General features: G+C 43.7%; 1 protein-coding gene across 4 annotated transcripts in view; it reads left to right on the top strand.

Moving 5' to 3' along the window:
- Positions 1-2,530: 2,530 nt before the first annotated feature.
- Positions 2,531-22,490, top strand: part of grk4 (G protein-coupled receptor kinase 4) — a 48,948-nt gene continuing 28,988 nt past the window's right edge. For 3 of the 4 annotated variants that reach the window (XM_086142394.1, XM_086142393.1, XM_086142396.1), the window contains exons 1-2: positions 2,531-2,958; positions 19,816-19,911. In XM_086142394.1, coding sequence (XP_085998520.1) covers positions 2,907-2,958; positions 19,816-19,911 — 148 coding nt within the window. In that variant the 5' untranslated portion in view covers positions 2,531-2,906. The remainder of the gene's footprint in view (positions 2,959-19,815; positions 19,912-22,490) is intronic. The other variant, XM_086142395.1, reaches the window with a different exon arrangement.

A 22,490-nucleotide genomic window follows, 5' to 3' on the forward strand; every position in this document is an offset into this window, starting at 1 on the left:
GTTTTATGTAGGATGCCCTTCCTGACGCAACCCTCTGCATTTATCTGGGCTTGGGAACGGCTCAGGGAGACACTGCTCTGTGCCCCCCCAAGGCAAGCTTGGGGAGACATGGGCCAGTGCCGCCCTGAGGCTGCATTATATATTTGGGTTAGGGTTAGGGTACATTACATACATTGATATATTTTGATTTATGAAGTAAATATTGCCATCCACCAAGACAAACATATGTGTCGCATTGTACCTTTACATTTACTGATGAATCTTCACTTAAAGGGTTTCTGATTGAAAATATCTTTATTAACAGGTTGCCTTTCTCCCTCACAGGTCCATGTGTACATGGACAAAATGACATCACAAGCTGTCTGGAAACTAGTGGTGACCCAGCCTGCAGGTGGTCAAAATTAGAGAATATACTTTTCTGTGACGTGGGAAACATCATGCGTCCTGCTCTTAAACTGTTAAAATTAAAGCTATTTCATGTTGTCTTAAATCCTACATTTAACAATCTCTTAGACATAGAATATGTGATTGGACATCTCATGTTGAGTCTTTCTCCAGATTGCTATTATCTGTAAAATAACTAAATAAGCTAAAGAATTGAGTCAATACAGCCAAACAATTATTGACTTTTCATCCACACACACACTTTCACCAACATACACGCACTTGACACTATGACTGTTTCAAGTTTCGTCCTTCCTCCTTCAAAAGCCGGACCCAGGGTTCTTCGATGACACATTCGGTGTTCAATTGCCGAGGCTGAAAGTAATTGACCTTTGACCTCTGTGATCTTCTGTTCAGTGGATGCCCTCTAGGCTCTCCTCCTGGGCTTTCATGACCCTGAAACAACACAATGCTGAGAGAAACTTTTCAGCATGTCACTGCTGGAAATTCCTACTGTTCCAATAACATGGTTTAACTTTCCACATTTGCGCCGCCGTGACAATTGTCCTACCTCGGTCTAATCCTTGATATGGGACTTTGCTCAGAGCATTTTGTTTTCTGTTGATCAGACAGATTAGAAAGCCAGACGGATGTTGATGATATTTCTCTGTGTAATGTTCCAACTTCAGTCCCCCTTCAGTCTCTATGTTGCTAATGGACCCACAAGAACGGCTGTGCAGCAGGCTAGGGAATGTTTGCATACTTATGTTTGTGAAAGTTTAGATATAAAAAAACAATGTTGCAAGGTGACAAACAAACAAACAAGGTGACATATCCCTTTTCAAATACAGGACTGCTGGACTGGATCCACACAGCCTAGTGTACACAGTTTACGGCATTCAAAGAGCCTCCATCATCTTGTGTCAGAAAGGGCATCCGGTGTAAAACTTTTGCCAAAACCAAATATGCGAATCAAACCTAATAATCTCATACCAGATAGTCCGAGGCCCGGGTTAACAACTACCGCCATTGGTACCGATGACCTCCAGGGTAGCAATGGAAACTGGGCTACTGTAGGTCACGGAAGGAAAGGAGGAAGGCGTGTTCGGAGGATACAGACAACAGGGTTAGATGGGGAAGGTCGATTCGTTGTGGCAACCCCTGAAGGGAAAAGCTGAAAGGAGATGATTAATTTTCTCACGCTCTGATCCTTTTCGGTGCTGTTTAAAAGCAATATTTTGATAATTTACAGTTAATTGTTTTAACTGTTTTTAATAGGCTTCAGTCAGCGCTGTTGATTTAACTATCAAATCTAATTATCTTTTTCTAATCTAATCTTTTTGTTATGACAATTAGGATCAGAAAATCATGAATGAGATTATTTTTTTTATTTTTCTTCCAAAGCTTCAGATAATTTAAACTTATTTCCAGAAACTGCGATTTTTTTCATGTAAAACAAATTCAATAACAGCTGCCACATCACGACAACGAGCCGTGTAAATATTTAGAAAGTCTCTCATTTATTTGAAATTTCAGTCAACACTGAAATAACAGAACACATGTAAAATAAATTTCCTTGTTTTAAAAATGGGAGGGCGTGAGTAATTTCGGACAAATGCTAACTGGACAACTTCACCAGTGTAATCTTTTCATAACAGGAAATTATCTTTATTTTTATTTTTTTTTATTACAAGTAGTAACAACAAAAGCGTCCATCAGTGCGGAAACATATTTTCATACAGTCGAAGGCAAAACCTGGTCTACCGCTGACGGATTTATTGTTATTCTCAACAGTCAACGACTTCCGGGTTTTGGAACGCAGCTAATTTATTCACGCGTCTACCGCGTGTTTTTTTCAAATTCCCACGCAGATACCGCGATACATTCTGAGACGGAAATGCGGGCATGTAAACATTGCGGGGCGCTGACTGACTCTCTTCCTCTCTCTCTGAATTCTTAGCGCTCCCAAAATTCGTATCGAAACATAAAATACAAAATTAATCGATCAATTATAAAAATACGGGCGCGTGCTGCTAGCTACCAACGCTATATAGCCGGTTGTAAATTGATCCCTCCTCGTCTCTCTCTCTCTCTCTCTCCGGCTCTCCGCGCTGGATGAGGGGCGGGCGAAGAGGAGGAGGCGGAGGGAGTGGAGAAGAAGGGAGGAGGGAGCCGAATCAGGAAGGGTAGGCAGGCGGAGAGGGAAGGGAAAAGGAAGGCAGGCTGTGAATGCTAACGAGCCGCCGTCGTAACCGCACGGCTCCCCCCTCGGCAGCCTTCGACCGGACGTCTCGCCGCGGGAAAGCGGCGGCTATGCGCCACCAGCGCCGCGTCCTGTCCGTGCGCCCGCAGCCGCCCCACGGTCGTCGTCGGCGCGTTTGACCAAGGAGAAAGAGAAAGAAATAGAGAGAGATAAGAGAAAGAGAGAGCGAGAGACATAGAACGAGAGAGAGAGATACCCGTCTCCCCCCCCTCCTGCCGAGTGAAATGTATCGCGACTGCACGGGAATCGCATTCTGACAATGGAGATTGAAAATATCGTGGCCAACACGGTTCTCCTGAAGGCGAGAGAAGGTAAGACACTCCGAACGGCTAAAAAAAAATGAAGAAAGAAATGTGTCCCCCCCCCCCTTCCCTCTCTTTCCCACCTCCGCCACACGGCCACGGACGAGCCAGAGCTCACGGCTGTCCCGCTCCGGATTCACGCTTTTCCGCCCCCCCCCCCTCCCGTCCACCCTCGGTGCTCCCCCTCCATCCCCGCCCTCCCTCCACCACCCAGGGGGTGAGGAAGGAAGAGGAGGGGGGACGTATTCGGTAGAAATCAGCTGCTCGGACGCTGACAGCGCACGTTATTTACCGGGCAGGTTAAGGCCCTGCTGGCTTTGGAGGCGGGCGGGGTGTGTGTATGTATGTATGTATGTATGTATGTGTGTCCGTGCGGGAGGTGGTGGTGAACAACGCAGGGAGTGTTTGCAGCTTCGATGGCAGCGCGTTGCTTTAGTGGCTCCCGAACACTTTTTCTTTTTTTTTTCTCTCCTTCTTTTCCACACTAGCGCCGGTGTTTGCCGTGATATTTGTGTTTGCGCGCGTACGCGGGGGGTCGAGCGCGTTCCCGCGGCACCTTGAGGAGGAGGTGTTCTCTGCGTCTACCTGCCGCTGTAGGTTTCACTGTTTTTTTTTTTTAAACGTCTTGCAAAAGAAAGTGATGGGGGTGTTGTGTAGTGTAGTGGCGACGGCGTTGGTCGACGCAAAATATTCCACCGCAGTGTCGTGCGTGATGAGGAGGGTGGGGGCGCGGAGTGTGATCCCGCAGCAACAGCAGCAGCAGCAGCAGCACCTCACCTGGAGGTGGAACAGAGGCGAGGATCCATCTGTTTCCAGGAGATGGCAGAGCAGTGAGTGGGCGCAGGGTCGGTGTGCAGCACTGTGTCAGCAGCCGGAGGAGGAAAGGAGGGAGGGAGGGAGTGAGGGGGGCTATGTTAGTCCTCCTCCACTATATCCACTCCATCGCTTCCCCGCCAATCAGAGCGGACAACCGCACGCCGGCCCGCCGCCTCTGCCTGGCCTCGGAGGATGTAGTGTAGGTCGATCGATCTCGATTCGACACGGGCAGTCATCTACGATGCCTTGCCTACATGGCTTGAGGGGAGAGGAACCCCAACCCCGCTACCCCGTCATCCCCCCTAATCTTCCTCTCCGCTTACGTTTTATATTCAGACTGCATTCCAGTTGAAGACTAAAAGCCATCGCCGCTGTGAAATGGATTATTCACGGCGGCGTTGAGTCCATTTCGTAGCGGCAGCTGCCCCTGGCCGGGTGCCACGCTTCCCCATTCACCTGCCATTAAATGGTGCTTTGCATTGTCACGAATGTAATCAGGTGAGGGTACTGTACATCAATTCCATCCGCGGGGCTTGCCATCTGTCAATGTGCGAACATATGCGTTTCGGCGTGCAAAGACGTCTCCAGTATTCCAGAATGTTGACCCCCGGGGGTCGATTATTCCACTCCACTGCACGGAAATGCTACGCGGCTTATCAAGGCAATCCTCTTGAGAGATAAACTGCGAATGTAACAGCGCATCTCGTCTGGGGTAAAACACCAACTCTCCGCAGGCAGGTTTTTGGTCGTGTCGGTAAGACGTAGGGGTGGTAGAAGAAGAATACAAAGTTGTACGAATAGTTGAAATCTCTTTCCCCTGGAATAGTACTTTGAGCACGCAGTCAGGTGTGTGTCTAACCCCCCTCCTTGCTCGAGCGGTAACACACTGGTTCAGACAGCTGAGGTCTCATGAATTGCGAGAGTGAGGAGAATGACCTCTGTCAAGGTTTGGTTACTGTGTTTGCCTGTTTGTCATCCACTGGTGTCACACAACAAACTCCTCGGCTGGTATTCACAAGACCAACATGGGTCGAGAAGGACCCTGTCTTGGGGCGAGTTAGTGGAACATAATTTAAATCGGCGTTACATATTGTGATGTTTCGGAGTGTATCTTTTGCTTTGCTTTTTTCATCTTCTTGGCATCTGCGGGCCTCATGGCGCAGCCATCAAACAATTTGAGTGTTGGAACTTCGGGAGCAAATCCCACCTTTTTTTTATTTAGATTTTTTTTAATAAATATCTACATCTGGGCAGAAAGTGTACCTCATTTCACTGAGGTCTCAGCAGAGTGCGTGGAGTACCACCTCTGTCCACCCCCAGGGGAGTCCACAGCTGGCTGACCTGCTAGTGTTTCCTGAAAAGGTGAGACATTAAACCTGCCCCGTAACTCTTAGATTCAGCTGTTGGGACAAGGAGGAGCAGTTATTGAGAGAAAGTGCTCAATAACTCATCCTGGTAGGATTTCAGGTGTCAGTCACCAGGATGATTCTGTTGGCCAAACACGGCCTTTCACAGGTACAGGCATCCCACGTATTTGTCTCCTTGCATGACAATTTTAGATATTTCACCAATACAATCAAATTAAAAAAAGATCCTTCTGGGTTGGACATTTGAGGTTGATAGTGTTGAACATGAGCTGCGATGTCACAGTCAGGTTGACTAAAACCAAACGTGATGGAACTGTGAATACGGCTGATGTCTCAAGTGGCTTTGTCAACTATCAAAGTCTCGCAAACATTCAAATGTTAATGTCCACTCAGTACAAAACGACTTCTTTCGGTGTTGATATTTTACTGGTTTTCTACTGTGCTCCTGTTTTTTTTAATTTCCTACTACATTCAGCACTTCAGCACCCAAGTTATATTAAATAAACATTGTTTTGAGATTGAAACATTACATTACATTGCATTGCATTGCATTGCATTTGCATTACATTACATTACATTACATTACATTACATTACATTACAATACATTACATTACATTGGATTTGGCAGATGCTTTTATCCAAAGCGACTTACAATAGAAACATTAAATTAAATTGACATCAGCTCATTGTAAAGAGTATCACATGTCTAGATTTTTTTTCGATATTTCAGAATGATATAAAATATCAGAATTGTTTCTTTTCTGTGTCAGATATTCGTTTTACCCTAAGCGGACGTGGTGCAGCATGTAGCACCAGGTGAACGTTTTTAAGAACCCACTCAGGTCAAATCCAGAGACCTATCAAATATAGAACGTTTGTTTACTGCGGCCTTTCAGAGCTTGTTTTGTTGGGGAGTTAAATCCTTGGATAAGTAAACTTGAAGGGCGATTCAGTGTAATGGTGTTAAGTCCTGCGCTGTTTGGACACTCCAGATAGTAAACTGCACATAAGGTAGTGATTAATGACAAACAGCACCAGTCTTGAGTCACGCTGATGTGATGCGAGGATTTTGGCAGGCCGAGTTTATTTGTGTAGCACATTTACAAAAAAAAAAAAAAAGCAATTCAAAGCACTTATGAAAGTTCACTGCAGTTGCGACCCCAAAAGAAAACCTCTGGACTTTCTATTACAATAAAAAAAACATTTTATCAAAGTTGAAATTTTCTATTGCGACAAATTGAATTGTTTTAAATGTTTCTAACCTTGCAGACCCGCAATATGCATTTTAACAAGGTTTCACCAAACATACAAACTAGTTTATATGATCCATATCCTTGTGCCCAGTGTCTCTTGAGATGTTATTTTGGGACTTATCTCAATGATAACTGGTGCAGACCCAAAAAGAAGTATGTTCTTTGCCTCAATTTTCTTCTCAATTTGAAAGAGGCTTGCACAGTTTAGCAGTAAACATATTAAGTGACGACAGTGACCTTGCTGACTCGCTCCTCCCTGAATAAAACACAGATCATAAAGATTTTGCAAAGGAATTTAGGTAAGTAAACATGTAATTTTATGCATTTTTACCCATTATGTTGAGGATGCTAGCATGACTAAACCTAATTATATTATAAGATTCAACTTTTTGGTACATCTGTAGATCACATCTATTTAATACATGCGCATCCAATATACATTAAAGTTACAACTGTTTCATAACTCCTGAATAGGGAATATTATGGGAGGAAAAAGGCCTGATTTTAATCCAAGTGTTTTATTGACACTATGTGGTCTCTGGCCATCATGCCTGGGCCCCTACATACTCAGATTTTATTTTGTTCCATGTTATTAGATGTAAAACAGGTTTAGATTACGCTGAGAATACTCTAGGCCTTTGAATGACGTCAAACCTCAGCGTCCAGAATATTTGAATTTAAACGTCTTTATTATGACTTGGGCTCTCAACTTTTTATTCACATACTAAAATAGCTTGACAGAATACACTGGAATTTCTGTTTTCGTTTAGTGTAGCCCTGCCTTTTAACTTCAAAAAAAGACTTAATCCTGTTAACCCCATAGAAACTGTCTTTTTAGATTGTCTCCCAGATTGAAAACATATCTCTCCTTTTCCATAAATATACCAAAAGGCTGTCAGCTTTCCAACGGTCGGCGTGTGAAGCGGCCAGAGACAGGGGCCGATGTAGGGCTTGTCCAACAGAATTATTGTTTATTCTTATTTTATTGACAGTGTTGAAAACCGCAGAAAAAAACACTTGTTGCTTACAGTCAGACAGCGAATCTGACACCACCAAAACCCCAGTCTTTGCAAGGGGGGTGGGTGGTGGGGGGGCACACAAAGAAGTTGTTCTTCTTCCTCCAAACCCCTTTGACACGAGGGCCATAAAATAATTCCCCTTGGATTAGATTGGAAGATACCGATTACCTAAAATTTGTAGCGTATGGTCCTTATCTTGAAGCAGCAGTTAGCTGCACATATATAAATCGGCCTTTTCTTGGATGTATGTCTTTCGCTGGCTATGGGAAATGTATATATATTTTTTTAACATCATCAAGTGCGTTGCACATTTCATCCAACCAATTATTTCGAATGGCCATCTTGACAGAACTGGGGGTAACATGAGGGAAAGAACCCCCCCCCCCCCCCGCCATGCCAATAATCAGAAACTCGTGTTTTAATTTTGGTATAAATCATAAAATGTTCCGAGTTTGAGGAAATCGCATTTTAGATACACAACACAAAGACCGTTTAGCTGAATTCCACTTTTAAACTAAGTTCTGAATGCAGTATGATGATGCGTTCGGGGATCTCCCAGGTGGTCATTTATTTTTTACATTTTTCTGTGGACAGCTCACTATTTATATACCCTCTACATTTTCATATACTGAGTGAGGAAAGTGAGAAATAAATCAGAATAGAATTGAACTAAACCAAAAGATTTTTGTTGTAGACCAATCATAAGTGAACGATATAATTCAGAGTCGCATGATTTTTAACATAGCTCTGTGCTTCTGAGCAGTCCTCTTTAATATATGCAACACCCTAATAAATGGCTGTGGCAACCTGCACATTCTGAAAGTAGGTTGATCAAATGAAAGGTGTCACATTAGGGTGTGTCATGTCTGTCACAGCCCAAAGATTAGCTAAAGGAAATGGTGTGTTGTTGTCTCCAACGCATTGTGTGTTTGCAGCTCACATAATGCCACGTAATGTGGAAAGAAAACCCACCCTTTATGGTTAGTCTGCATCTGCCGACGGCCGCAGGAGGTGCTGCAGTTGCGGTCACTGTGAGAGGTGAGAGGCAGTTTTGCTGTGAAATGTCAGCAGAAGTAATAACAGGAAACAAGTGGCGTTTTAGCTCACGTGTGGATGTCAAATTTCATTTTACGAATATAATAGAAATCATGAGAACTGTGAAATGTACCTTGAATACACTGCATATTCTGTCGTAAAGTCACGGTGTGTTTTTGATGTGTATCATTGGGCTCCTGTTTCTTTTTGCTATTCAGACTTCAAGTGTAATGTAAATGCATGCTGAAATAGTAGCCACACACCCTGGCCTGCTAACATATCCGTGCAGTTCGTCGCTGCATTTCTAAAATGACGTGTACTACAACTCAATCTCATGAAGAGTTCATCAGCTGTAGGGCCAGCTGGCCTGAGTGGGTTAGTTTTCAGTGTTTTTTCAATTAAAGTTCTTTTGGCCATGGGGTCGTTCATCTGTGGTCCTATGGTGCAATCCGCAGGGGCTGAAACATGACCTTTTCTCTCGTTTGTTTTTTTCTTTTAACGTAGACATGGATATCACAGTGTGGCTTCCTCTGCTTTTGGATCAGGGGTGAACAGTCTGGTTCATCTTTCTGCTTCTCAGTTGGGAAAGACAGAACTGCATTGTTTTATGTCTGCCTTGAAAACGTCACAGCTTTTGTTAGTGCCGGATCATAACAATTCAGCTCTGCTGTAATCTGTTGAGAAGTTGGTTTTAATTTGTGTTTCTAAATCACAACGTTATGAAATGATTGGATTTTTTTTCCCCTAAAACTTTCATCGCACCCACATTTCTGGGCTTCAGTTGCTTTTTGAACATAGCCCGCACATGTGCACATTTATGAGAAAGGCCTGTTCCTGCAGAAGCTCCCGTCAGAAGTCGGACAAGAAACACACCAAACAATACCAATGTAGCAACTGTACTGTTTCTCTGTTCCCCCCAGTCGAATTATTTTTAAATTTATTACATCCACACTAAAACCAACTTCTCTGATGTGATGTATTTCACTGTTGATTTGGTTTGAATGATTCCATCCTCCTCCACATTAAAGAAACCATCAGGCGCTATTGGGGCCACCAAGTAATGAAGCTGTGGCCCCCTCAAATAAAGGATTATGTTCCTGTGGTAATGTAATGCACAATATTGTGGGATCTGACTGATATACTTAAGTGTATTCTACCAATATTAGTTTAATAAACATGGTTATTGGTTTGCTCCCATTTGCTTGTCGTCCCAGGGACCCCGGTGGTATATAATGCAGTTAAAAGCACTTGAGATAATTTAGAAAGTGTTATCTTAGCGGCTCCCGCAGACTCCACTGTTTACACTACTTTGCCGCGGCACCTGAGTCGGCAGAGCTGGACGATCACAGCCCAGCAAATGGTGGCGCAAAGCCTGTTGTGGTGAAACGATGTTTACCCTTCAGCTGTAAAATATCCTCCTGCCTCCATTACCGTTTGTTTGTCAGAGCTCTTCAATACTATTGGAGTTTTTATTTTAATTTTTAATTTTCCACAAGTGATTTGAACAGTCCATGTTCTTTTAATGTACCCCACAGCTGTAGATCAACAGCTATAATGTCGCTGTTGAAATTTCACTATTTTAACTTTATTTACAATTAAATTTGAAACCATGGTACTGTGTCCTCTTCATGTATGACTGAAGTGTATACGTTATATCAAGATGGCCTCTGCATTATTACCTTGTTTAAATGTGGAACAAAATGCAAATGATAAATTCTGATATGGGATAAATTGTCTTGACACCAAGGCTACAAAAAAAATCATCCTGGATACATCACTGTCAAATTTCAAAATGAAAACTTTTCCCTTGGATCAGCCATGTGGTCATTATCTGAGCATGCCATTAAGTATAAACTAGTAGTTACTACGTTTTTAAAACAAACTGGTCTGTGACGTCAGGGTTGAGCAGTGTCTAATCCTGCTGATATTAAATAAAACAAAAATAAAGCATCTGTTGTTAGCTGCTTTCAGTGCCCTTTGCTGCTCATTTGAATTGCTTTTCTTTCACTTGGCAATTAACTACATTACCCAGAATCTCTTTGGTGCTGCCATTTATGTGTTGGATTCAGGTGTGAGTTATAATCGGACCGCTGGACCTCAAAACAGTGTGGACGGTGTCTGTGTTGCATTCAGATCTACTGAGTAGTTCTGTCATTTCACTTTGCGTGTGTGTGTGTATAATGGTTGTTGTTTTTTTTTTTTGATAAATCATGAAAAAACTTGAATTATTCACATGAATTCTGTTTAATGCTGAGCTGCCTGCACCAGTAAGGGGAAAAAAATCATGGGTAAAATCATGATTCTTAGAGGAATTCATTCTTCTGTGAATTTTTTTTTTATCTCACTCTTCTGCATATTTGTTTCAGTTCACCTCTTGGTCAATTTAAGAGTCTGGTAGAATTTAAGGGTCGACACACAGGCTGCTGTGAACAGCCACCATGCACAAAATCTACATTTGTCCTGTCATGCATTTCTGCTCTTGCTGTCACTGCGGCACTGTGTCTTGGCCCCTGGCCGATCATTGCCACTCCTGGAACCACCTGACCGCTCTGGGGTAAACCATGTGAGGTGGGGGATATTTATACTAATAACCAAAAATCTGTCACTCAATATTGATCTAGAGAACAATGGAAGGCATGGAGAATCATGTGGTGCATGTAAACAAGCAGTTGGCTCAGTGCCTTTATTACGTTTGAATGTAGTGCTTTTGTTCTTCTGACAAATAGAAACAACTTTTAATCCCCATTATGTAATTCATCTCCCATCTTAAATGTTCAACTTTTGAAACGTCTGTCTATTTTATTTTATTTTCCATTTGACAGGGAAGCCGGCGTCCCCGCCCTCTCTGTGCTCTCTGGCCCCTCGGTGCCACCCTGGCCCGACAGTGTCAGCCAGCAGGTCCCCTCAGACCACTTGCGAGGGTTTTCCTGTGACGTTAGCCAGCGTGGCTTTATTAGTTTTGCGGCCGTGGCCAGACTAACACTTGTTGTCATCACTCTGGGTGTTTCCTCCAGCTGAGGCCCATAAACCAGCGTCGCTGTGTGACCGTCCCTTGATGTGGGACTCGTTTTACAGTCACTGAACCCACAAATGGACTGCATGCAGAATGAGACGCCGGCTGCACTGCTTGGTCGGGCCACATGGCTCTGGCGGCAGTGTCGAACCGGTGTGGCCGCCGGGATGTTCATTAGCGTAGTCACTTGGCCAGTGGAACAAGCATGATGTGGCAATTTCTGAGGTTCTCTTTCAGCGTCAGAGGAACAATGTTTCGGCTGTGTTAAGCAGCCCATGCATTAGAAGACCTGGAAAAGACTCGTGGAAAACTATCATCTCACACCTGCTCACATCTAAAGACAATTTTTTTTTTTTTTGCCGCAGCCTAGTCACAGACTGAGATTATACAATGACTAGGAATCTTCCAGGGTCACTATTTTCAAGACTCAAACTAGATTCTTTCAGCATTTTTTTTTTCCCATCATGCAATGTTTTCACCGGATATTTGCAGAACCTCCGCTTTTCAGTCCATCGCTTTTCCTTCTCCAGTCGGTTGTGATACGTTCTAGAGGTGATATCGAACAAGCTGAGCTGTTCTGTCCGCAGCTTCACTTCGCTCCTCTTTCCGGACGGTCTATATTGATCGGGACGTCCTTCGCCCTTCCCGTCCAGCCACGCCGCCTGCAAATAACAGCTCTGCCGCCAGTACCACTCTGGCAATTGTTTGTCTACAAGGTTTCCTGTTTCCAGTTTTGATAGTGCTCATCTATTGGTTATTGATTGTGTTATGTCACTGTAAAGACTGAGAGACTTGCGATAATGAGAAACATGTTTGCTATTGTTAGCCCAAGACTAGGAAAAGACAGATTAAAACAGCTTTGATTGCCATCTTATACTTCATAATCGAGATGACAGGAGTGACTCCAGTACAACTCCATAAATGTCCTTCCTTCTTTCAGTTTTTAGTCTGCGACCGTGAAAAGCTTCAGGTGAAAGCCCAGCATTTTTAAACGTTTCTCTGAGAAGCCAGCTGTCGTCGTGTGTTTTCGATCTCGCACTTCCACGGCACTATCATGAAACAGGAAACTGCATGACCACATGCACTTAAACTGAAAATGAGATTAAACTGTGACCCCTTTAGTGACCTGACTATGGCCTGAACTTTCACTTGCTCTGTGTGAGGAGGGAACTACTTCCATTTTCCAAATGACAATTAGCTCTTCGCCAAAATAACAGGTGTGTGTGTGTGTGTGTGTGTGTGTGTGTGTGTGTGTGTGTGTGTGTGTGTGTGTGTGTGTGTGTGTGTGTGTGTGTGTGTGTGTGTGTGTGTGTGTGTGTGTGTGTGTGTGTGTGTGTGTGTTGATTCAGGCTTTCTTTGTTTAATATTTTGTGTATCAAACCGGGAGGCTGCTTATTGTTGCTGGACCCGAAATGCAAGCCGAGCCAGCCGGCTGAATTTCTCTGAAAGAATGTTTCCAAACCTACTTTTAAAAAAAGTGGCAACCCCATTGCAACATAATTCACAGCCGTTCTGTCTATAGATCATGTTTCTAGAAAACAAGTGGTAATTTTACATCTTTCTGGTCTTCTTACTCACTTTTTATAATCTGGAAGAAGTCAAATATGTCAGAGGCAGGGGTTTGCCACTGTAATCAGACGAATATGGTAAATACTCTGTAAAAACAGGCTGTTTTTTTTTTCTGTCTGGATGTCCCTTTTATCAGTTTGCCCTCTCGAAAGATTCCTGGAATCACAATTTTGACGTTGGTGAAATGCCCCCCGCCCAAAGTGACTGAAAGGTGTCCTCCAAGATAGTGCTCAAGGTGTCAGCTGAGCTCAGTGTTCCACGCTCAAGGGCTCTGCATTGGATAGACGGCACGGCCGTGAAGTGAACCTCTGGCCCCTTAATCTGAGAGACAGTTGTACATAACCTATAGATTTACCGCCAGCTTTGTTTATCTTACACGCTTTAAAACTCCATGTATCCTGTTCAAGTTTAGTCTTGCAGTACCCCCCCTCCCCCCCCCCCCCTTTGGAAGACGCTGTGAAAACACGGCTCGGCTTTCACACCTCGTCTATTTGTTTTAATGAAATTTCTTGAACGTGGACGATGTGGCAAAGGAAGGAAGGAAGGAAGGAAGGAAGGGTCTTGCAAAACACGTGGCACCTCCACAACAGTGACCGAGTGGGCCCTTTTTTTTTTTTTTTTTTGCGTACGTGCGTATGGTTATTGTTGCGCTCATGTGAAAAGAAAAACTGGATGTCGTACTTCGTGTGAGGCGTAATGTCACCCCGCACCCCACCCCGCCTGCGGTTTTATCTGGCTGCCTTTTTCCCACACGACGAACACCTTCTGCAAAAGGGCTGTAATACGAAAGAGAAGAAAAGTCTGGCTGTAAAGAATTGACAAAGCTGTAACAAGAGAAGAAAACATTTTTTTTTGTATGGGGGAGGGGAGCTAGAAGCCGAGGGTTGGGGGGAAAAAAAAACGATGGGAAATGTGAAAGAGGTGAGGATTAGGGAAAGACTAGGGGAGCAGGGTTGCCTGATATTCACGTCTCTTTTTCTCTCCCCCTGTCTCTCCGCCAGTGCGAATAAACAGACGGATTACCTTATGCAAACACCAGGCCTTTGCTTTTAATAGGCAACAGAGATACTTGCAGCTAATGTTTTCCTTATCAGAGGCCACTTCAGCCAATCACGCACTGTATGGGAAAGCGACTGGGAAAGCAACAGGCCATTCATTTATCATGGCCTGGCTCCATTGTGCCTGCGTGCGTGTGCATGCTCATATTACAATGGGCCTAAACTATGTGTGACCCTGTCTCATTTCCTACCATTTAAGTCATGTTTTTGGAGAGTGCCGGCAGCCATCCGACCCGAACCTCCACCTATGTGTGGCTTCTGCAGGGTGTGGGGCGTAGCTGACAAGACGAGGGCTGGTACCAAATATTTAGAGCATAATTACCTTGGCCAAAAATATCTCTGTAAACAGTGTTATCTACAGTCTTAAACTAGAGCGCAAGGAAATAAAAAATTCTGTTGTGCAAGAATGTGGTGTAGTTACTAAACAGCGCGTTTGGCTTTTTAACGCGGTGAACGTAACTCACTTGACCCTTCAGACTTTGGCTCCTCCTTTTTTTCGGAGAGGAATTTTTCTGAGGGAGCTCTGAACCCGATTTGCTGCACTGGGTGTCCCGTCGACAACGAGAGGAGAAGCAGCGCTTCACTCATAACAAAAAGTCACACTGCAAGTGCCTGAAGCATATTGCGCGACGATGTAAATACTGGCTGCTTGCCGCCCGCCGTCGGTCTGTCGCTCCCGCAGGCGAGCTATCTGGCCTTCGCGGCTGCTATTCCGGGTGTCACCATGTGACATGTGCTCGTCAGATGGCCGAGCGTCTTCTCCCATATGGCGACACAAAATAGAGACAGGCCGCGGAGAAGGCCCGTGCTGCAAGCTCATTGTAACACCTGGGAACCCCTGTGGGAGAAGGTGCAGCCTATGCTGTTTTTTCCATCCACGTGTCTTAAAAACAACAGTTTCTTTGGTTTACAATGGGGAAATTATATCTCAGTGTATGTGGTATTAATACACATTCCACTACATCTCAATATTAAAACCATTTTCTCAATACATTGATAGCTGAATTATAGTGTATAGTGGATAATTAGGGTAAATACACGTTCACATCAGTTTGATTTTGACATGGACTGAAACTGATAGTGTTTTTGGAAAAAAGGCTTGAAGTTCTCTCTTTCAGAAATGAAAAATGACTTATCATAAATGAACACATTTTTAGCGTCACAATTATAGAGCTCTGTAGCTCTGCATTTCTTCTCTTTTTTTTCTTTTTTCCTTGGGAATAACATCTGTTAAAGAACTAACCTAGGTCAATGGGACCAGTACTATATTGTTTTTACACTTCAAACTTTTAAAATTGAAATTGATTGTACACCCTTGTTGGAACGCATTTCAGAATTTAAATGTGAAGTTTGCGGGAATTCAGGTGTTGGGGAAGGGGGCGGCCATGCAGTGATACTGCAATTCTGCTATGTGTGACATCCACCCCTGGCTTCTTCCCCGGCTTGACATCAAAGAAACGGGAAGGGAGGATGTAGAGAGGAGCATATTTGGGATAGTGTCTGACCATATTTGGCACATTAAGAGCATTTGGAAATTCGCACCGATTGCTGGGTTACAGTTTCGAGACTGAGCCGTGGGTGGGTGGGTAGTTGGTTTTTGGGCAGGTATCAATGCCCCTCAAAGGTCACTCCAGACATACTGAAACATTTCATAGAAACACTCTGTGTACTTTTTCTTTCCCACTTTCTCCTTTTACCGCCTTTAAATTAGAGCCTAACCGGAATTTTGCATATCAAAAAAAATGGGCAGATGCTTGGTGTGTATTTGTAGTTGTTCACGCCAGAGTTCATGTCAAAATGGTACCTCTAAATAGTGCGTGTCAACAAGTTGAAATAAATCAAACGCAATAATATGCCAGAAAGAAGTTAGAAACATAGAGGCGCTGGACCAATGTTTGGCTCAGATCCGTGAAAAAGTTTCAGCATTTGACATGCATCACTCTAAACTACGCACATTTTAAACTTTAACAATTGGATTTTAAGAGCTTCGATTTCACACTTTCAGAAAGATGCAATATTTATTGTCTGCTACTGTAAGTAGCTCAACCAAATGGTTGGCGTCACAACCAACATGTAACCAAGTAACATTTGCCCCGACTTGTAATCCGCATTGTGCCTGAAGGGCCAAAAGTGAGTTAATGCAGCTCAGAGGATCTCCATTCTTATGCATGTCTGGTATCCTTACCTTATCTCCATGGTCTCGGCTGGGATGGTATCCGGCTGAGTAAACTTAATTTGACCTCATTTGAGGTCCAGCCCTTAATCTTTGTGATAAAATACATCATGTCTTAAATGTAATGGAGGGAATCTACACAAGTTTATCTTTCACTTTGCTCTTTCTCCCTGGTATTTTTTGTTGCCAGAGGTAACATTTTAGTATAATTGATACTGGAATACAGAAGTATGTTCCCTCCAAATTAATACTATGGTGTTTGCTAATGTAGCATTTTCCTCCTGCAACAGCAGACAAAATATGGCCAAGATGATCTTTCACTTATAATGTGATTTTATCCAGCTGAAACAAATTAATATCACAACATTCAGCTAATGTCTTTTACTCTGGAACTCACACACTGGTGTCACGATGGCCCAAATCCGAGATCCATTAAAGGAGAGTGTGGAGGGGGGGGATGGATCTCTGCCTGGACTTTCTAGCACACAACCTTATCCGTTTTGTTCAAAGTAAACATTTAAATTTCTCCAACTGTTCAGATTGGAGGAAACATCAACATGAGTCAGAGCACGCTTGAAAATACTGCAGCAAACAGGCAACGGCAGCCGTGGAAACCCAAAAGGTGGTGGCCGGTTCCGTCATTGACAAATGACGGACCTTCATCTTTTTTTTGGGGCGGGCAGTTATTTACGTGACAATGTCATTTAAAGCTGGCAGAGTCACTTCTCTTTTGGCCAGAGATCCAAGTTCAGTATGGTGAGGGATGTAGATCGGGGTGACCTAACAGTCAACAACTTACAAAATTGCAACATCTCTAAACTGAAAGGTTGCCCCGTTGCATATATTCCTAACGTCCTCTTCTTATTTTATTTATTTTAAATATCTTGTCGCAGCTGCGCATGTGCAGGCCTCCCGCGTGATGATCTCAGCGCTGGCTGATGCGAAGCCGGAGCTCTGAAGTCTGTGTTTATGGAGGGCCCTGTTCTCTCAGAGGGGAGAACCAAAGTTAAATAAATACTTGCTCCATCCTGTCTGCATTAAGGGCCTGCACACATGGCTTTGACGTCAGAGTGACATTAAACAGGGTGGGGTGGCCCTGCGAACCAGGCACGTGCACATCCGTGCATTCGTCGACACACACACTTTCCTTCCTAAGCCACTTATTAAAATTCCTTTCTTTCTTATATGTATCTTTGTCCTTGTTGTCATCCTCCTCACTTTTCCACCTCTTTCCTCCATCTGACTTCAATTTCAGTTGACATTTTCTTGTCACGTCTCTCCTGTAGTGCAATTATTGTCTTCCCAAATCTCTGCTCGCCACGCTAAATCTGAAGAGTTCTCAGTGCCCCTCCCTGGAAGTGGGGAATATCTTTCTGCCTTTTTTTTTTTAAGTACTTAAGTCATCCGTCTTTCTGAAGTTTTGGCAAAAATTTTTGCCAAGGAATTTTAAATTTCTTATTTATTATTTTCCCCCAAGAATTCCCCCTGCCAGGTGCAACCGGCTGCACCAGAACTCCTCTTTGCTCACCTTTTTCAGGAAAAAAATATATTTGCATGTTAATTCAGCGCCTGCGTGTACACGTGCGTGTGTGCGCGCGGTTACGCGCATATGTGCGGCTTATGCCTCCCTTCCCTGAGCCCCGCAGCCACAAAACAGGTCTGTCAACATATCTCATCATTTTACTGTGTGAGATCACTATCATGTCACCGCCCCAGTCATTCAAGGACAACGGCCTTGGAAAACCTGTTCCTTTTTTTTGTAAATATAAAATACAAGAGTAAAAAATGATTTTCTTTTTTTACAAGGCTATTTTGCCGTATAATAGGAAGGATGAAGTTTTGCTTGTGTGCGAGTGTGCGTCGTGAAAAAAATCTTTCACAGGTGTTTGACCGCCCCTTCTCCATGTGTTTGTGTTGAGACTGTCAAATGTTGCTGCCAGGCAAGCTGCTGTCTTGTGAACTTTGGGGCAGAGGATTTCCCTCTGGGCTGTCCTCGCGGAGTTCCAGGCGGCTCGGTTCCTTTGAGCTCAGTCTGGTTTATTTTCTCCTGTGTTTTTGAGGTCTGGAATCAGGAATTTGGGGGTGGGACGGGAGGGGGGTGGCAGTGTCGTGTGAAGCAAAATGTAGTGGAGGGGTTTTAATCTGCCGACTGTTTATATCAGACGTGTCCTTCAGAGCTTTTTAGTCACGCCTCAACTGCTAAATCAGATTTTTGATAGAATCAACAATAAAGATGAACTATCTGATCACTGGAACTATTTTTATTATCCTATCACACAAACAATGATCATACAACGCTTTGCTAATCAGTTTTTAAGTCAATTTGATTAGTGTTTTTCTTTCTTTGAAAATTAAATGACTTGGAAATGAGATTATCAGAGTGCCAGTAATAGTTGAGGAGCACCAGGAAACACTGCTCGTAATCCATCAAATTGCTAATTCTTGAATTTATTTGGATAAGTAAAATTCACGAGTTATTCGTGGCTGTGAGAAACTTCACAACGCAGCTGGTTTTAGTGAGTTCTAAATGGAGCCGAATTTGACTTTTCTATCCCTCATCTGACAGTTTGATCTATTTCAATACATAATCTTTGGAATATTTTGACATCAATCATTTTTCCCAGATTTTCCAACCCGACACTGAAACAATAAAACCCATGTCACATTTCATGTATTGATTTTCTTCAACACGTCGTAATTTGCATGTATATATTATTTAGGTGGGGACTTTCCTCTTCAGGGATTGCTAAGTAATGAAAATTTGGTTTGGTATGTGGTCTGTACAACTTCAAAGGTTTCAATCTGTTTATGTGTGATTTTTTTTTTTTTGTTATATTGGAAACTAAACTTTTTTCCAAGCCATCGTGTAAGTGAGCTGTATAAATCTCTTTTTCACTGAAGCAGAGCTTAAAGTTATGCGAAACCTGTCAAAACAAATTTTTCTGCACTAAAGGTCATTCACAATGATCAAAAACCGGAGTTCAGCGAACTTCACATGTCGGCCCCCGCGTTCAAATCAGCACTTTGGTCAAATATAAACTTTGATGCCTGGAGATTTTTAACTTTAAAATCATGGTCATCTGATATGGCGAAAGAATTGCCAAACACAACGTGCCAGTGCGTTTGTGTGCACGTTTGAGTTTGGGATTGCATTTTCAGCGAGATAACCCGTGAGTGTTATGTTTAAGTGAGCCCGAGTTGTGTGTGTGTGTGTGTGTGTGTGTGTGTGTGTGTGTGTGTGTTTGACACATGATGAGTGTGTGCCCCATGATCTTTGAAGCTGTCAACATTCCTCACCGCATGCTCTGTCATGATGCATGGAGGCGACTGTAGAGATGAAACAGCTGCCCCTGCCTCTGGTGGCAGCTTGGTCCGCATGCTCACACGTGCAAAATAACACACACACACACACACACACACACACACACACACACACACACACACACACACACACACACACACACACACTCAGGTCGTCCAGAATAAATCACCTAAAAAGACTTTGTTTAAAGTACAACATCTAAACGGTGGCTCGATGGTGGGTCTCACTGTGTGTTCCAGGTGGAGGAGGGAAGAGGAATGGCCGCAGCAAGAAATGGAAGGAGATGCTGAAACTCCCCCACATCAGCCAGTGTGAGGAGCTACGCCGCACTATTGGTAAGAAAAAAAAAAAAAGGTGATTGATGGTGTGTGCGTGCGTGCTTATGTGTGTGAGGCATGGTGACGTGCCATGCTGTGCAGTTGGAGTGAGTCTGGCTATGAGAGGAAGTCAGATTGGGCTTCCTTCCTCTTTCTACCCGTCTCCACCCACAGTTACAGGCAAGGGACAGGAAACATTTTCTGTATGACTGTGTTTGTGTGTGCGCGCCTTGCGTGCGCATGTGCACGCGTGTGTGCGTGCATTGACTCTAGGAATCTGTTTGAAATGCTATTTATTAATCTGTCTGTTCCGTCTGTTCACACACCCAAGCAGAACACCTTGCCCCTGAGTTTTCTACTGGGAAAGAGGAAAGGAAGGGCAGGCTCCTTTCTTTGTAGCCCAGGGAAGAGCTCCACTCTTGGGCTTCATTATCTCCTCGTGTCCCCCCACAGTTCTCTGTGCGCCTCATTCACCGTGTGTGTATGTGTGTGTGTGCGCGCGCACGCATATACATGCACAATAGTGCGTCACAGCTTTTTCTGCCAGAGATTGCAGTGCTACCCTCCCCTCCCCCACATTCTCTCCCTCCCTATTTTCTATCTCCATGCCTTCCCCTCCCACTATCTGTATCCCTCTCCTTCACTCTTTCTTTCTCTCCCTCCCTCTTTCTACCACTTCTGAGGAATACAGGAGTGGCAGTACAGGAGAGGGAGAGCGAGTGAAAAAAACAGAAACAAAGAGTTGCTCTTACAATGAGAACAGGAAAGATCGAGGAAAGATGTTTTTGAGAAACGGGAGGGGAGGGAAAGACGTGGGCGCATTTGCTTCATACTTGCTCATATCACAAGTCAAAGCAGTAATATATCTGATTATTATTTGTATTGACAGTCCACCTGGTTAAAATAGCATATAAATGCCACTTTTAAGTGTGAAATAACTTCATACTTGGCTTAGTGCTAGTGAGTGTGTGCACACACAGCAGCTGTTACGGGTTACATACGTCACTGTTACATCGATGCTATTGCGTAATTTCCCTATCACCGAGCGTAGGATCAAAATAATCCCTTTTGCGTACTTAAACACACGGACGTGTAGGCATGTGCATCGGCGCACACACACACACACCAAAAAGTGTGCGCAGAGGTGTCCACCCGGGCCTGTACGCCGTGCACGCACAGACAGGGGATAGAGAGATACCCTGTAGCCCCTGATAGCAGTGTCTTTGTTGTGTCTTGATAATGTCAAGCATTTGACCTTATCCTTGAAAAGTGTGCTGTGCTTCTAGGAAGCCCAGATTACATTATGTGCGCTGCAGCCACTTTGTCTGCCAGGCATATATACCCCCCCTCCCCTCCTCTGGTATCCAGCCAACGCATACAGCGCATGTGGACATGTTAGCTCGTCCAACACGCTCCTGAAACCAGAGGTATTTTGGATTTTGGATGAAGACGAACAGCTCTTGTTGCATAGCAGCAGTGAGTGTTTGCCAATACTCCGGCAGCTGTGCTCTCAACACACACACACACACACGACCGTCCGACACGCTCACATCCGTGCGCGATAACAGTCTCACTAACAAACTCAGTCTTGGCCTAAATTGAAGTTTTAATTAACTTGTAATTGCAGCTTAGTTCACGGGCACTTACAGCTACCGGTCTGGGCTGGTTCATGGCTCCCAACTCGTCTTTCCTTTCAGTTTGGTCTGTTCTTTTCTCTCTTTTCTTTTTCTCCTGGCTGTTTTTTTTTTTTTTTTTTTTTTTACGCCCTACTCTCTATCGCGGTTGTTTTTCTTGACGACCGGAGAGAATTCTCATGTGCAAAGCGGAAATTTTACATCGGTGGAATGCTGGCTCACATTCACATATTCAAATGATTTAGGGCCTGGAATCAAGTTAGACTCACACACATACACACACACACACGTCCCGTCATATAATCATCTGTGCCAAAATCCTGTGAGAAGTTAAGGTGGGATGCTTTCCATATTCCTCTCACCAAAGAAGATGAAAGTGTATGGGACACTTCAGTGTGATGGCATAATTTGAATGCGCGCTACGATGAAAGCACATAGAATACACAAAGTTTGCCCCCCACCCCCCCATCCCACGCCTAAACAGTATCTGTAAAGAGTGTAGTGTGAGGGATATGCAAAAAGTACATTGTTTAAAAAGCGCGTGTTTATACACAGACGACACATGGCAAACAACGCGGGGAGAGAAAAAAAAATGAGATGGGGGCGGTGATGAAATAGCGGATTACAAAAAAAAAACCCTTCCTGCTCATCACTGTGACTGTTCTAAATGTTTAACTATATCAAGTAACTGTTATGTTGTTGTGCATGAACCGTCTCACCGCAACAACGTGGCAATACAGCCCAAATTCATTTATTATAAGTTTGTTAGTTTATGTGAGAGTCGTACCCGTTCTCCCTTCCAGCTATGTGCATGTGGTTAAAGTAAACACATGGGATGGAAGTAATATCACAATACTCAGAAGTCCCTTTCTTACTCTATAAATGGAGCCTGTAGTGAAAACATTTGGTCAACGATAGTGTTTTGTAATTTACACTATAATTGTGCGCTGATCTTTAATTCAG

This window comes from Fistularia commersonii, chromosome 35 (assembly GCF_037954325.1).
Source record: "Fistularia commersonii isolate RoL2024-O1a breed Wild chromosome 35, RoL_Fcom_v1.0, whole genome shotgun sequence".
Classification (NCBI taxonomy): Eukaryota; Metazoa; Chordata; class Actinopteri; order Syngnathiformes; family Fistulariidae; genus Fistularia; species Fistularia commersonii.